This window comes from Danio rerio, chromosome 25 (assembly GCF_052040795.2).
Source record: "Danio rerio strain M-AB ecotype USA chromosome 25, GRCz13ab, whole genome shotgun sequence".
In the NCBI taxonomy this organism is placed as follows: Eukaryota; Metazoa; Chordata; class Actinopteri; order Cypriniformes; family Danionidae; genus Danio; species Danio rerio.
Genome location: NC_141045.1, coordinates 36,863,782 through 36,880,000, shown reverse-complemented (window position 1 = coordinate 36,880,000; position 16,219 = coordinate 36,863,782). Strand labels below are relative to the sequence as shown.

The 16,219-nt window shown below is 35.5% G+C and overlaps 2 protein-coding genes across 3 annotated transcripts in view; one reads left to right on the top strand and one right to left on the bottom strand.

Annotated features, from left to right (window-relative positions):
* The window catches only part of otud7a (OTU deubiquitinase 7A), a 192,211-nt gene extending 177,113 nt beyond the window's left edge, over positions 1-15,098 (bottom strand). For both annotated transcript variants that reach the window (XM_087312550.1, XM_087312552.1), the window contains exon 1: positions 14,917-15,098. The gene's annotated coding sequence lies outside the window, so the exon portion shown is untranslated. The remainder of the gene's footprint in view (positions 1-14,916) is intronic.
* On the top strand, positions 8,068-9,586 carry gcnt3 (glucosaminyl (N-acetyl) transferase 3, mucin type). The gene has a single exon (XM_087312553.1). It carries the CDS (start codon positions 8,140-8,142, stop codon positions 9,436-9,438), a length of 1,299 nt encoding a protein of 432 aa, XP_087168679.1. The 5' UTR covers positions 8,068-8,139; the 3' UTR covers positions 9,439-9,586.
* Positions 15,099-16,219: the final 1,121 nt, after the last annotated feature.

Below are 16,219 nucleotides of genomic sequence, written 5' to 3'. Positions count from 1 at the left end.
AAGCTGGACGTTATGCACATTGAGACGCAGGGATATCGATGGTTCAAGAGTTATTAGAGTACGAGTCATATCCTGTTTCAGGATATACAAATTTATCAGGGAAAGGAGGATAATACAGTTCCATGCACACAAACACATGCTCTTTGTCAGCTATGCCCCTGTGGTTACTTATCCGTCGAGGTAGGAATATGATATAAAATAATAATTAAAAAAGATATTTGCATGCTGACCAACGCAAAACTCACGATCATAGATATACGTGTACAACTGAAGTCAGAATTATTAGCCTGCCTTTGAATTCTCTTTTTTTAAATATTTTCCAAATGATGTTTAACAGAGCAAGGAAATGTTCACAGTATGTCTGATAATATTTTTTCGGTCCCACTTTATATTAAGTGTCCCTAACTACTATGTACTTAATATAAAGTGGGACCATTTTTTCTTCTGGAGAAAGTCTGTTTTATTTTGGCTAGAATAAAAGCAGTTTTTAATTTTTTAAACACCATTTCAGAACAAAATTATTAGCCCCTTTAAGCAATAAATTTCTCTTCAATAGTCTACAGAACAAACCATCGTTATACAATAACTTGCCTAATTAACTTAGTCAAGCCTTTAAAATATCACTTTAAGCTGTATAGAAGTGTCTTGAAAAATATCTAGTTAAATATTTACTTTCATGGCAAAGAGAAAATAAATCCGTTATTAGAGATGAAACTATTAATAGACATAATATTATTAATATTATTAAACAAAACTATTATGTTTAGAAATGTGTTGGAAAAAAAAAAATCTGCTCACTGTTAAACAGAAAAAAATAAACAGGGGGGCTAATAATTCAGCAGGGCTAATAATTATGACTTCAACTGTATGTCTATGGCTTCGGATGCACCACAGCACCTTGGTCTCATGTTCATTTCAAAGAAGAGCTTCCCTGTACTAAAACAGACCTTCCAACAGACCTCAACAGTGTAGGCGACATCTAATGTAAAAATCGAAGATGTCCTGCTGCCAAATCTCAAATGTAAATGTGTTTAAAATGCATCTCCAACCTTGATAAAAATCACCAACAAAGCCCAGAATCTAGCCTAAGAAGTGTTTAAACATGCTTCTCATGACTAAAAGAAGATTACAAAGCGTTCATTTTAATAAAGAATACTCAATCAATGCCTTCTGGCACCTTTACTGCAGCTCTGCACAAGACGCTTGGCCAGTGGAGAAACGGTCGTGCCCATCTGAGCCTGGTTTCTCGCAAGTATTTTTCTTCACTTTCGCCCAATTGATAAAGTTTTTTTTCGCGCCGCTGTCACCACTAGCTTGCATGGTTCGGGACCTGTAGAGCTACGCATTTGCTCTTTAGTGTTTAGACTCTCTGTAGTGATTATTAAACCACACTGAACGGAGCTAAACTGAACTTTAATACTAAAAACTGGATTGAAAATGTTTCAAATTTACTTTGATCTCCTATGTGAAGCTGCTTTGACACAATCTACATTGTAAAAGCACTATAGAAATGAAGGTGAAGTAAGTTGAATGATCTGGTTTTGTGCTCTTGATGCAGTAACCAGGGTGCACTAATAACATTCCGCATACCATGCCTCTCGTCATGCCTCTTACCTGGGTTAATAAGTATTAAAAATATTCATTTTAAATCAAAGGAGAATTTGCTCCAGGAAACAACCCACTGAACAAGACAACCATTTTAATACGGTCCAAAAACAACTGGGAGAAGTGGTGGAAAATACATATTTTTAAGAATCCAAAGCTGAGTTACTACTACTGAGTTTCAGAATTTATCATCATCATTCATTCATTCATTTTTATTTCAACTTAGTCCCTTATTTATCAGGGGTCGCCACAGTGGAATGAACCGCCAACTATTCCCGCTGATGTTTTACGCAGTGGATGCCCCTGTAATAAACCACTATATACAATGGTCAGCATATAAGAGTACACCCCTCACAAATCTCTCATTTAAACTAAATGTTAGATCTAGGGGTAATTTAACAAAATTTATGATAGCGGTCCAAAATTAGCACACCTACATTCATATGCTAGAGAAAAATATTGGGGAAAAAGAAAAAAAAAAAAAAGAAAAAAAAAAAAGGCAAATTTCAGCAGAAACAAAAAATATATATAAAATTATGTAGGCTGTTATTTGTTTACAATATTTCGCATGAATTTAAATGTATTATCTTCTATTTCAAAAGATGTTTGGTGAATAAAAATTAATAAATATATCTGTTTAATTAATCTGTTTTGCTCAAATATACCAAAATATGACCAATATACACAGATAAATGGATATCATAAATGGATATTAAAATGGGGTGTACTCAGTTTTGCCAAGCACTGTATTCGTTTTATGTGTTCTTCCCTATTTCCTTAATAATTCAGTTACAATTTGAATAAGGTTTGCAAGTCATTATTGCTCTCTTATGACTGAATGGGAAAAATGGGAAAAAAAAGGAAAAGAAAAAAAAAAAAAAAAAAAAAAAACACCTTAGGCCTTAAGACAGGCATGTCGAAACTCTGTCCTGGAGGGCCGGTGTCCTTCAAAATTTAGTTCCAACCCCAATCAGACACGCCTGGGCAAGCTAATCAAGCTCTTACTAGGCTTTCTAGAAACGTCCTTGCAGGTGTGTTGAGTCAAGTTGGAGCTAAAATCTGCAGGACACCGGCCCTCCAGGACCGAGATTGGACATTCCTGCCTAAAGGAGGTTAAAGCAAAAAAAAAGAAAAAAAAATACAATTGAGGTTAGGGTGGTGGTCACACCAAAAACAACTTTAAAACCATAAAACGTTCCCAAAAGAACCAACAAATCATGTGGAATCATTTGTCATGTGCCATTAAAATATGTGAAGTAAAGGGTTTAACAGCCGTTTTGGAATGAAAACGATCTGCGTCCACACTGGCGTTTCAGAACAGCTCTGAGTCTACACTACTCCGATGAAAACACACATTACTTGACTACACACACACACACACACAGTGTGCTTTGAGCATACCCATATGAGAGCGATGCGCATCAGACAGTTCATCAAGCATCTCCGGCTGGATCTAATCTCACTATATTTGTTAAGCATGAAATTTAATTTATCTTGTTGCCTTTATCTAATGAGATATTCCCCGGATTTGGTTTTTTGAATCCATTACTTGTTCTCCAGTAGCGCGTTTTGGCTGAGAGCAAAGATAAGTTAATAATTAATGAACTACGTACACTGATTCTGCACATTTGACTGATTGCTGGCATTTATTTCTGTTACTGTATAAACTTATTGTACATTATACTTTTATAATGGCCATTACTGATTAATAAAACTGATATTCAGCGAAAGAGAGGGTAGGTTTGGTATTTTCAATGAAAATTTAAGGAGGCAGTGATTTTATAGGCTCCGTTTTGTTATACAGTGAAGATGACGCTCGTATGCAGCACGACACCTCAACATTTTTGGTGTCTTAAGTTGTTAATATCAAAATGAAAATATCAGTTGCTTATATCAGGTTTTCATTCTATTGCTAATAAAGTGAAACAACATATCCAGAATGATGTGAACGAGGTTATAGAGTTTTCCCTTTGAAGATTTACCCGACATGTCCTCGGCAGTGTTTTCCATATCAAACTTGCAAAGTCTAATCTTACACGGAGACGATGCAGGACTGAACTGATTGGGTTTTTTCCTCAATTTTAAGTAGCCTACACACAGAGGCGAATATCTGCAGCTACGCTTCCGTTTTCAGATGTCTCCGTTCCCCCCCCCCCCATCCACACTTAGATGGAGCAGCAGTGTTTTAGAATGAAAATGGCCTCTTTAGAGTTTTCAAAACGCTTCGTTTTTGACACTCAAACTCGTGTAGTGTGGACAGATAGCATAAGCAAAGCTAAAAACTTATCCATTTTAAAATTAAAAGTGTAAACGGGGGCTCAGAGCAGACCACTCCTCTGCGTACCCACGGCAAATGATTAAGCACTAGGAGTGTGAGGATTTTCCACTGTACAGTCAAACAGATCTGCTTCTCCTTTATTTTAACCATTTGACCGGTTATACTTTGTTCACGATCACAGAATTTTTAGTGACCGTTTCAGAACTTGTCTGAGTTTATTACGTCTGGGAGCGTACTGCAAATTCACTACACATCTATACTGACATACCCTACTCAAACAGCAATGAATTTAGTTAAATTGACATGCAAAAATGTAAATACCCCCAAACAAACAGAAACGGCATAACGTCATGACATCAGTAATATGAAAATTGACGAATGATGTAATCTAGTGACATTTACAGACTTTTCAGGCAGAGCTCAGTGCCTTTTATAAAATCATCAACATTGGTCAAAATTAACCCAAGTGGATGAAAATGTTCCCAACAGCACTGGCAAGTGTAAATAAAATAAATAAATAAAAATAAGAGTACCCAGCTACATATAAAATTAAGCCAACAAACTGGTCACTTTTGAAAAACGACTTCTATCCACATGCATTTTATAGTCAGTAATTTGCTAGCATTTGTGTGCATTATGAGAGGCACGACGTGTCAGTGGTTAGCACTGTCACCTCACAGCAAGAAAGTTGCTGGTTTGATTCCCAGCTTGGTCAGTAAGCATTTCTGTGTGGAGTTTGCATGTTCTCCCAGTGTTGGCGTGGGTTTCCTCCGAGTGCTCCGATTTCCCCCTACAGTCCAAACACATGCGCTATAGAGGAATTGGATGAACTAAATTGGCCTTACAGTGTGTGAATGCAAGTGTATGTGGGTGTTTCCCAGTACTGGGTTAGTGGCTGGAAGGGCATCTGCCGCAGAACATTTGGCAGTTTATTCCACTGTGGCGACCCCTGATAAATCAGGACTACTCTGAAGAAGAATTAATGAACTAATATGAGTGTTTTTTTTTTTTTGGGGTTGTACTGTTGCTCTGTAACACACACCACAGCTGTATAACAGTGCTATACAAGTAAACCTTGAAAGACTTTAAATTGGCCGGTCGATAGTCTGTGACGTGGAGAACTGCTTTCTGTAATTGTTCCAGCTAGACAGAATTTTCATTGTTGTCGTGGTCTTAAAAACAACAACATTATAATGAAGAGGAAAGAACAAACCATTTTAATACGCCTAACAATTACACGCAAGCTGCTTTACACGTTCAGCAACATTCCTTTAGGCCAGGTATATATGTGGGCACAATGATTGACAGCTCGGGTCAGGTAACAATGCAAACACAGTCCTCTAATCTCCATCTGATATCATTATTTAAGCCTCGTCATGCACTTGCTAAAGACTTTTTTTTGTGCGGGTGTATGTGGTAAATGTCATTTTATGACTTTAAAGCAATACGCTCAATATCTTTAAATTATGTATTAGTGTTAATAATAATAATAATAATAATAATAATAATAATAATAATAATAGCAAAACAGTGGTGCAGTAGGTAGTGCTGTCGCCTCATGGCAAGAAGGTCGAGCCTCGGCTCAGTTGGCGTTTCTGTGTGGAGTTTGCATGTTCTGTGTTCGCGTGGGTTTCCTCCGGGTGCTCTGGTTTCCCCCCTACAGTCCAAAGACATGCAGTACAGGTGAATTGGGTAGGCTAAATTGTCCAGTGTGTTAATGTGCGTGTGGATGTTTCCCAGGGATGGGTTGCGGCTGGAAGGGTATCCGCAGCATAAAAAAAAAAAAAAAGACTAGCTGGATAAGTTGGTGTTTCATTCCGCTGTGGCGACCCCTGATTAATAAAGAGACTAAGCCGACAAGAAAATGAATGAATGAATGAATAATAATAAAAATAAATAAAGATAGCTGCAAGCAGCAATTATCGGGGCCAAGCAGCCCAGTGGCCACATCATAAAAAAGCCAGGCAACAAGCTACAGAGCAACTGGAAAATTCTATAACTTTTTGGCAGCATGGTCTGAGCCAAATTTTGGTGGAAATTGGGCTAATGATCTATGGAGAGTTCAGAACAACAGATTTTCAAACTAATTCAAGATGGTGGACAGGAAGTTGTCAATTAGGTAATAAATAATTTCGATGTTGCGTGTATGATACAAAAAAAAATCTGCAAGATCAGTCTCATGACATTTTCGCCGCTGGCTCCCATTGAAAATGAATGACTTCCGGCTACTGACGCTCTCGTCACTTTCATTGTGAACATACAGTAACTTTGTCAACAGTCTGGTGGAAAAATAAATAAAAAATAATAATAAAAAAAAAAAAAAAAAAAAAAAAAAAAAGGCAAAGGTTTTCAAACCGTGACCAAAAAAATGAAAACGTTACTTCAAACATTTGCGTTTCTTTATTCTGCTGAACACATCTTAAAGAAGGCTGAAAAACTTCGACTTCCATAGTAGAAAAACAAATATCCAGAAGTTAATGCAAACAGGTTTCCAGATTTCTGCTGAATATTTTCTTTTGTGCTCAGCAGATGACAGACGAGTATAGAATGAATAAATGGTTAAATAATAGTTCATCTGAAACATTTCTGTCATCATCCAGGTTATTTGACTAGTTAGACAAGATTTAATGTCGGGCCCTAGATTAACAGTTCTGGAAGACTGTAGATCGCATTCTTTGTATGACAAAAGCAAGAGAGAACAATGCAAAATACGCTCCGTTTTAGGTGTCAATTTCATGAGTCATGTACAAACCCAACTCGTCTATTTCTGCCACTATGCTTCCTCTAGAAAGGAAGAGCATTTTATAAAAGGAAACCCTAAACACTGAAATCAGCAAACAAAGTACATGTATATGTCCACTGTAAAAACAATGTTCAGTGTCTGTAATGTGTGATTCACAAGTGAATTCTTGTTTATTTGCGGTTGCGAACTGCATTATAGGATGTCGATCTCTGCTCTGTCGAGTTTTGATGTTGGAAATTCAGCTCTACAGTTGAACAAAGTGACTTTTAGAAATGTATCAGAAATATATAGAGAAAGGAGTCTGTAAAATAACGGAAAATGTACTGGCAGTTTATTACAAGGTTTTTGTAGCAAAATATACAACAACCCATACATTACAGTGCTCAGCATAATTGCGTACACCCCATTTTGAAAATTACTAATCTTATCCATTTCTCATTGAATATAGGCAATGCATTCAACCAAAACAGATTACAGATATATTTATTAAAATGATATTTTAGTCACAGAACATCTTTTGAAATTAAAGGATAATACAATTAAATGATAATAATAATAATAAAAAAAATTACAACCTACAAAAATTTAAACAATTGACATGTTTTTTGCTTCTCTTGATTTTTCCTCCTTTTTAAATTGGTATTTAATATTTTTCTATGACATAATAAATTTGGGTGTACTTGTTTCTCGGCCGTTATCGTCAGTTATTCAGTTAGATGAGCTCCATATTTGGCTTCAGTATTGACTAATCTAATGCAAATTAAGTTAATCATGTTTTAACTTAAATTTTATGAGTTACGCAAGCGGTATTTAGCCTAAAATTTTAAAAAGCATCCAGGACTTTAAGTTATAATTAGCTCATGTTAATACAAACCATCATCTTCCATTTATTTATCACGGTTAATCATTCACAAGTGAATTATTAACATCAAAATTCACGTTTGTTACCATCAGTTAATGCACAGAGTTAAATTAGTTTACAAACTGTACACTGGAGATGCACTTAAAAACATATACTTTGATACATCAAGTTAAATTGATGCTAAAAAGTCTTGGAAAGAAGTTTATATTAAGGTTGTATTAGTTAAAATGTTAGGTAAAAGCATTCTGAACACCACATTTATTAAAAAAAGTATGTTCATGTTAATAAATGCTTTAAAAAAAAAAAAAACCTTTAACACATTCTTGTTGTAAAGTGCTCCCAGATACAATTTAGCATCATTTACATCATGCATCAAAATATATCTGTAGAGTACAATTTGTAAATAAATCCTCTTAACCCAAATGTCAAACTTCCACATTCACCAGCAAGCTGAAAACCACACCTCTCCCTCTCTCTCTCTCTCTCCCTCTCTCTCTCACTTTCTCGTTTTGGCTGGTCAGCCCTTCCCCTCACTACATGATTTGGTAGATTTCAGTTCCTGCTCCACCGATATGAACCACAGAGGCTGCTTCATACCTCACAGACGCTGGTTTCCTCTGTCTGACAGATGACAATCCTAAATAACTGAACATGGGAATTAACAACCAGAGGACTCTAAAAACAGTCTCCATCCTTTCAGTGAGTATAACTCTTTTCGTCCTCGTGATGAACTATCCAGAACAAAGCTGTCTTCCCAAACGGGAGACCAACTTGAATCAACTCCAACAGCAGGATGTGGGAGAACTGCAGGCTTGTTCGGCCATCATCCAAGGAGATATGGACGGAGTGGACAAGGAGAGCTTCAGGAAGCTTCTGGCTTCGAAGAAGAGACCGTCTTTACTGACCGAGTCCTTTTATCTGAACATAACCACCGACTGTCCAACATACATCGAAGGACGAGGATTTCTGATGGAGGCTCTTAGTAAGGAAGAAGAGGATTTTCCTATCGCCTACTCAATGGTGATCCATGATAAAATCGAGATGTTCGAAAGGCTCCTCAGGGCGATTTACGCTCCTCAAAATGTGTACTGCGTCCACGTGGACATGAAGTCTCCGGAGATCTTTAGAGAAGCCGTGAATGCCATCGTGTCCTGCTTCCCTAATGTGTTTGTGGCCAGCAAATTAGAGAGCGTGATCTACGCCTCCTGGTCTCGAGTTCAAGCGGATGTGAACTGCATGCAGGATCTGCTCAAATCTCCAGTGCAGTGGAGGTATCTGCTGAACACCTGCGGCACGGACTTCCCCATTAAAACCAATGCAGAAATCATTCACTCACTAAAACACCTGAATGGGAAGAACAGTATGGAGTCGGAGACTGTACCAGGGAAAAATTGGCGCTGGCAGTTCCATCACAACATCACGAACACAGTGATCCGGACCAATATAAAAAAGTCGCCCCCGCCAATAAACACCCCCATGTTTTCAGGAAATGCATACTTCGTGGTTTCCAGAGAGTTTGTGGAATACATCATGAACAGCAAAGAGATTCAAAACCTGATGGAGTGGGAGAAAGACACGTACAGTCCTGACGAACACATGTGGGCGACGCTACAGCGGATGCCTTCGGTTCCAGGATCCAACTCTCCCAACAACAAATACGAGCAGTCGGACATGAACGCGATCGCTCGCCTGGTGAAGTGGAGCTACCATGAAGGAGATTTAAACAGCGGCGCTCCGTACCCACCATGCACCGGGATGCACAGACGATCGGTGTGCGTGTACGGTGCCGGAGACCTGAAATGGATTGTGAGGCAACACCATCTTTTAGCGAACAAGTTCGACCCTGAGGTAGATGATGTTGCAATTAAATGCATGGAAGCGTTTTTAAGGTACAAAGCAGTTTATGGCCGATCGCTGCTGACTGTTAGAAAATCAGATTTTGTTTTATGATGCTTTGATATCCATGTATTTATAAAATGTTATTTTTATATCTTTACCAGTATGAATGTAAAAGCTAATATATAAACGTTAAATTTTTACACGTTCTATGCAGGTCATATTTTTTATAAAGACTGTAATAAAATTTGTATTTTATTTATTTGGCCATTCAATTATTTATATAGCGAAGCACTTATTAGCTACGTTTCCATTCTCCTATTTTTATGCGCATTTTGGATATGCACATTTAAAAAAAAATATGCGCATAGCTTAGTAGGATGAATTTTTTATTGGATAAGACAATATGCGCATAAACAACGATGGAAACATTTATACCAAACAAATTCCAGTATGTGCATTAAAAAAAAAAAAAGTCATGTGATTTTTTTATAAGAGATCTTCTTATGATGACAATATATGTGTGAATTGACAAACCAGCAGGCTGAGCACATTGTAAACTATCTGAAATGTTGTTTTGGTCATTCTAAAACGCCTTACTGTTTCAGTATTAGTGTTATTATATTATTAATGTCCAAAATCTCCAAAATCAAGAGCGTCTGTGCCTCACGCCTTTAAGCGCCACCACGCATTTACTGCGTCTCGGGATTGCCTTCTGAGGTGAAAGTCATTTAATAAATGAAAAGATTCACGCAGCTTCTCTTAAAATCACAGCAAATTCTATTATTACTGTTGATATTTGGCGCCAGTTAATCAGAAAGTGTATTATGTAGTCAAAGCGAACAAAATTGTCACTGCTTTATTTGCGCGTCTTTTATGTGATATTCCAGTTTTGCGCATAAAGTTAATTCTCATTTTTGGATGGAAAAGTCGCTATTGTGTTGGGAATAAAACTCCATAAAAAGCTAGATTTTATATATATAAGGGCAGTCACACACCACATGTGTTGCTCAGCGCCGCGACACGCCACGCACATGACAGTTGAAAATATCACACACCTAACGTGCACATTCGCATGATATTCTTCCACCATTCAATCACATCCGCAGCTGACCTCAGAACAGCAGAAACTATTGCTCATTCACCAATGTCACTTTAGAGCGAACTTAAGCATACTTCCAAAGAAAAATAAATTAATTAATAAATAAAAAATTAAAATATATAAACATGTAAAATAAATAAATAAATAAATAATAATAATTAAAAAATTTAAAATATATAAAATTGAAAAATACCAAACAAGTTCATAATATAGCTGATCAAAATTGCCTTTCAGATTGCGGCTCAGCAGCCTGACTATATTTGTTCTCTTCAAAAGACAAATCGTTAGCTAATATGTAGCTTAGATTTACATTAGATAGATCTTATTTTTTTTTTTATTTACTCTTATTTATTTCAGTCATTCCTTCGTTTGTTTGTTTATTTATTCATTGTTGTTATTTATTTTCAGTGTAAATATGCCAAAAAACATTTTCACTTATTTTAAAGGGCAAAAAAAAATGGACTATTGTTTGTGTTATTATTATTATTGTGTGCTGTACTCATTGGTTACGGAGCAGCAATAAATAACATTTTACAAAATCCCATCAAAGCTGTTTATATTGTAAACTAGTCACGTTTTGAAATGAATAATTGCATAATAATAGTGAAACCGTGATTATTCTTCAGACTATAATCATACAACCAAAATCTAGAATCGTTGCATCCCTATAACACACAAGTGTGAAGTACACACACATAATAAATATACACAGCACATACACACACTTGTCAAAACAAACTTTTATTTTGAACGTGGTCATTTGCAACTCATTTCTGCCCAACACTAATATTAGCCTATAATTACCCAAAGCAGAAAACCATCAGTATATTAATACATGCCTTGGGGGGGGGGGGATCATTTAAAAAGAGCCATTATAAGTGGTATGCATACCAAATACAGTGATTAGATGCAAATCTTAAACCACCTACAGAGCTTCCATGCAAATGTATCTACATAGACAAGATATGATCTGTAAAATGATGCAGAGACAGGTTGTGATGGTTATTGTGAGATAAAGCAGAAAACCAGTTTACAAAACAAACCCAAAATACCTGAAATGTGAGCATGTGCCATCACAGAAAGAGAGAGTCGCAGATTTGAAAGCAGAAATGCATCTAATTATATATTTGCCGCTCTGAAATCTCTCAAATGCAGTATGGGTGTGACAGGAAATCACAGAGCTTAAAGTCCACTGTGCAGTTTTCCTTAAAGTCTGTGACAGTTCGAGTCAGATGGATAATATTAATATTCACATGATGAATGGATCTTAGCGGAGCATGAACATCATTTTTCAAAAGGTTCCTTACGAGTTATGAACGTTATAGAAGTGACGCGTGTAAAATACACACATCTATTTGGTAAATCAACAATCCAACCACCATGGCACTATTGACACATTAAATGACTCTGAAGTGTCTTGTTTAACACCTATAAGCATTACAGTGGAGATAAGTCCTACATTATTATTATTATTATTATTATTATAACCTTTATTTTACCAGGAAAGACGCATTGAGATTAAAAATCTATTTTTACAAGAGCGTCCTGGCCAATATTATAGGCAGTACACAAGTCACCCGAGTCCAACAGACAACAAACAATTTACAGTTAACATGAAATCACACTGACAAACTACTCAAAACATCTACAAACCCGTTTCAACTTCTAAATCTTTTATAGACTTTTTAAAAGCATGTGGTGAAATCAAGTCTTTGAACAGCAACTGTGTTTGCAGATTATTCCAAGCAAAAGGTGCTGCGTACTTAAAAGCCTTTTTTTCCCTCCATCTCAGTCCACACTTTAGGAACAGACGGTAAATAAATACCCTGTGACCGAAGACCCTAGAACAGGCTTTTTATGAATGTAATTCTGAAGATACGATGGGAGTAAACCCAGTATAGATTTGTAAACGGGGATATGCCAATGCTTGAGCCTAGGAATGGACAAAGCAGACCAACCTAGTATACAGCACACAATGAGTAAGGGATTTAAAATTAGTTATAAATCTAAGTGCACCATGGTAAACAGTAATGCATGCAGACTTTGAGACGAAGCATGCATATAGAATACATCACCGCAAAGCTTTTTTTCTGAGGTGGTACTTGATGAAAAACATTTGAGAATCGTTGTATTATTATTATTATTATTATTATTATTATTATTATTATATCTATCTTTGATAAACACCATCTAATAAAATCTCTTTTATTTGGTTGACTGTAACCCTGCAAAAGCCTCGCCAGGCCTGCTGGCATTGCATTAATTACCTTTCGTGGAGGCACTGGAAAACTAAACTTCTCTAAAAATTCTGTATAAATCCGTAAATATCCTTTATCATTTAAAAACAGACCAATGGAATATATATTTTTATCTAATTATCATGGTAAATTGATTTGTTCTTAATGCTGACAGTTTTATCATTCCATGTTATTTGTTTATGGGGAGAAAAATAGTGTTTGCATAGGAGAATCCAACATTAGCCAGCCTATAAAAATTAAATTCAATGGGGAGTTTATTCATGTCAAAAATCACACTTTAAAAGAAACTCTAGACCACCGATTTCCAAAAATAAGGCTTTGGATTATATAGCAGATTTCATTTTTACTTAAGAAATCAGATCTTAAACGCTGCGATTTTTTTACGGGATGACAATTAGGCAGAAGCTCTTGGGGTTAACTGACTGCCTGAAATGAAAAGTCCATGCACATATGAGCTATCCAAGAGCAAGTAAATGATGACTGAACCTTCCCTTTCAGATTATATTTTCCAAATTAAAATAAAATAAATTGTAAGGCGTCTGGAAAGCAGCTTAAAGTATAGCACGATGAGTCTACAAACGGTATCGTATTTACTGTATTTTTAGCAATGTTGGATGATTGACAGGCTGTTATTTTAGTGACAGATCGCGTGTAATTGTGAGAACAAATGTGTCTGTCCCAAAGGTAAATATTTGCATTGAAAAGCTGCCATATTATTTTTATGCCATATATACTTTAAAAAATGAATACAATAAAACTAAAACATGTTCATTAACTTATTAATGAAAACAACAGCAGGTTATGCAATAGCAAATGGTGAAATAAGAAAACCAAGGTCACAGGCAATATGCAGATCGATGAAAAATGCAAACAGGAACAAAAAGAGCATCTGATAAAATCTCTTCCTCTTCTAACAGCACCGCAAACATGCGCCAACACATGTACAACAAAACTCAAACACATAACTGTCTGTCCCAGGAATGTTTCATTTCGCTTGTTTTTATACTCAAATTGAGTCTGCATTGTAAAAACATCTTGCTTGCCTTTAATATTTAAGCTGAATCAAACCTTATGAGTCCATTGAACTTATGTTAAACAGACTTAAAGCAGCTTGCATAACTTATACAATTAAGTTAGAACATGATTAACTTAGTTTAATAAGTTACAATGACCTAAAACATGCTGTCAGGACTCATTGATCATATTATTTTAGTGTACACAAATTAGGACAATCTATAGACAATTACAGGAGTCAAAGGGTAAAATGCAATACCATTTAAGACCTTTTTTTAAGACTCCATACATTAAGACCTCATCGCCACTTCAGGTCTGAACAGGTAACATTGGCGACATTAGTTGTATTCACTAAATACTGATTGTTAGGAACTAATCCTAAACTAAACATTATTCATATACTTTATAAAAATGTTAATGCAGATGGTTTCGCCTATAGAGGAGCAGAAATAATGGTGCTGCCTTGATTACTGCAGTAAACAAAGCTGTGTGACATCAAATATTAACTACAATAACTACACAGCATCACAAGTTTTCAAACTTTAGTAAACACCTATAATTACACAGCTGTATAATCAAAAATATGCAACATTTAACACCTTATAACAGCATTTGGGACTTTTTAAAGGGTCTTAAATGTCTCTAAATTGATTTATCAACTTTAATACTTGTTAAGACCCCGCGGACACCCTGAACCATACAAATAATTCAATATTGCCAAAGTTAGTGGCTAATTCTGGCAGAATTTCTTTATAAAAGAGCACATGTATGCCTTTGAACGCTGTTTTAACACTTGAAGCATTTCTGCTAATCTTTCGTCAAAGCTTTTACCATAATCTATTTAGCATAACTATCTTGATTTTTTTACTCCGTTTAGCCTATATGCCGTTTGTCATTGATGTTATCAAACACAGCAGTGTTGTGGGAATGTCTGTGTTGATCATAAGGCTGAAGTAAACACACGCTAAGCTCCATGTATTGAATTACTCTTGTTTTCAAATGAACATGAAGTTATAGTGACCTCTATTGGAAACTCGTTTAAACACAGTTGAATGAGCACTATAGACGAAGACAACCTAACCACCAAACCACTGATTAAAGTTCTGACCAATTTGTAACCGCAGTAAAAGCAGCCAAAGCTAATGCTAGTTCGCGTAGCATCGCTTATTATACATACACGGTAGAACTGATGGAAAAAATATAAAACGCTTTACTCACCAGTGTTTTTCTTGTTTCCTCAGTGAAACAAGGGAGAAGTTTGGCATTTTCCCGTTCAAAAGAGGATAACATTAAAACATTTACCCGAAAGAAACAAACAAACAAACAAACATGAAAACCAAATGAGCACAAAACGTGGTTTGTAAAATAGCGACTAACCGTATATCCGACACTTCAGATCTGTTAGGTAGTAGGATACATCCCTTTTTAAACAAGGGTATAATTTGAGTTCATCGCGTTGTTATCGACAGCTGTGCAGTTTGCTGATTGCTTAATTGACAATTGTCGCCTTTAGGTCACGTGACAGAGATGCTAGTTTGATCAAAACAAACGTTTCAACTAGGCTAAGAATTGTCAAAATAAATAAACATTACGTCCGAGTTATTGCTACAATGGATTTCAAATGCTACTGTTTTCCCACATTCGTTAACATATATTTTGTGTGTTCAATAGAAAGCATAATTTGAAACAAACTTATTAGCTTAATATTTTTAATTAGCATGGGTGTGCAATAGGCTCTATGATCAGCTAGTGTTTTTCAGCCAATGATAAACTTCCAGTGAAAGCTATAACGTGACTATTTTTAATTTCATAAGATTTCTTTTACAGCATTGATGTTGTGTTGTAATTAAAATATAATCATATATATATATATATATATATATATATATATATATATATATAATCATATATATATATATATATATATATATATATATATATATATATTTTTTTTTTTATATTTATATATATATATATATATATATATATATATATATATATATATGTATATGTGTGTGTGTGTGTGTTTCCTTCTTTGATCCCCTTTAGGTCTTTAAAGGTCCCATTACATAAAATAAAGTGTTTTAGATGTTAGTCTCAGTATTGTTAGATAAGAAATCTATAAGGTAATGTGCTCCAAAATAGTGACAAAACTTGTGCTTAGAAAAAAACGGAGTTATATCCAAACACGTCCTGTTCTTAAGCCCCATATGGTGATGCAGACGTCTCCAAAACCGACAGGTGGACAAATATGAACTTATTTTTATTAAAACAATTATAAAGATGCATGTATCAAATAATACTGATAATAATAATCACACTATATAAATGCTAATTATCATGAATAAACTGAAAAAATACCCCCGAAATGAGGCATGAAGGCAGTGGTTTTTATGTAGAAAATGAGTTTTGTAACATTTGAATCCTTTGTTTTCATCTGTAAAGATATTCGTGTGTTGCTGTACATCCTGTGTGTATTAAGCAATGTGTAAGCATTTGGACCTGCATAGATGCATAACTT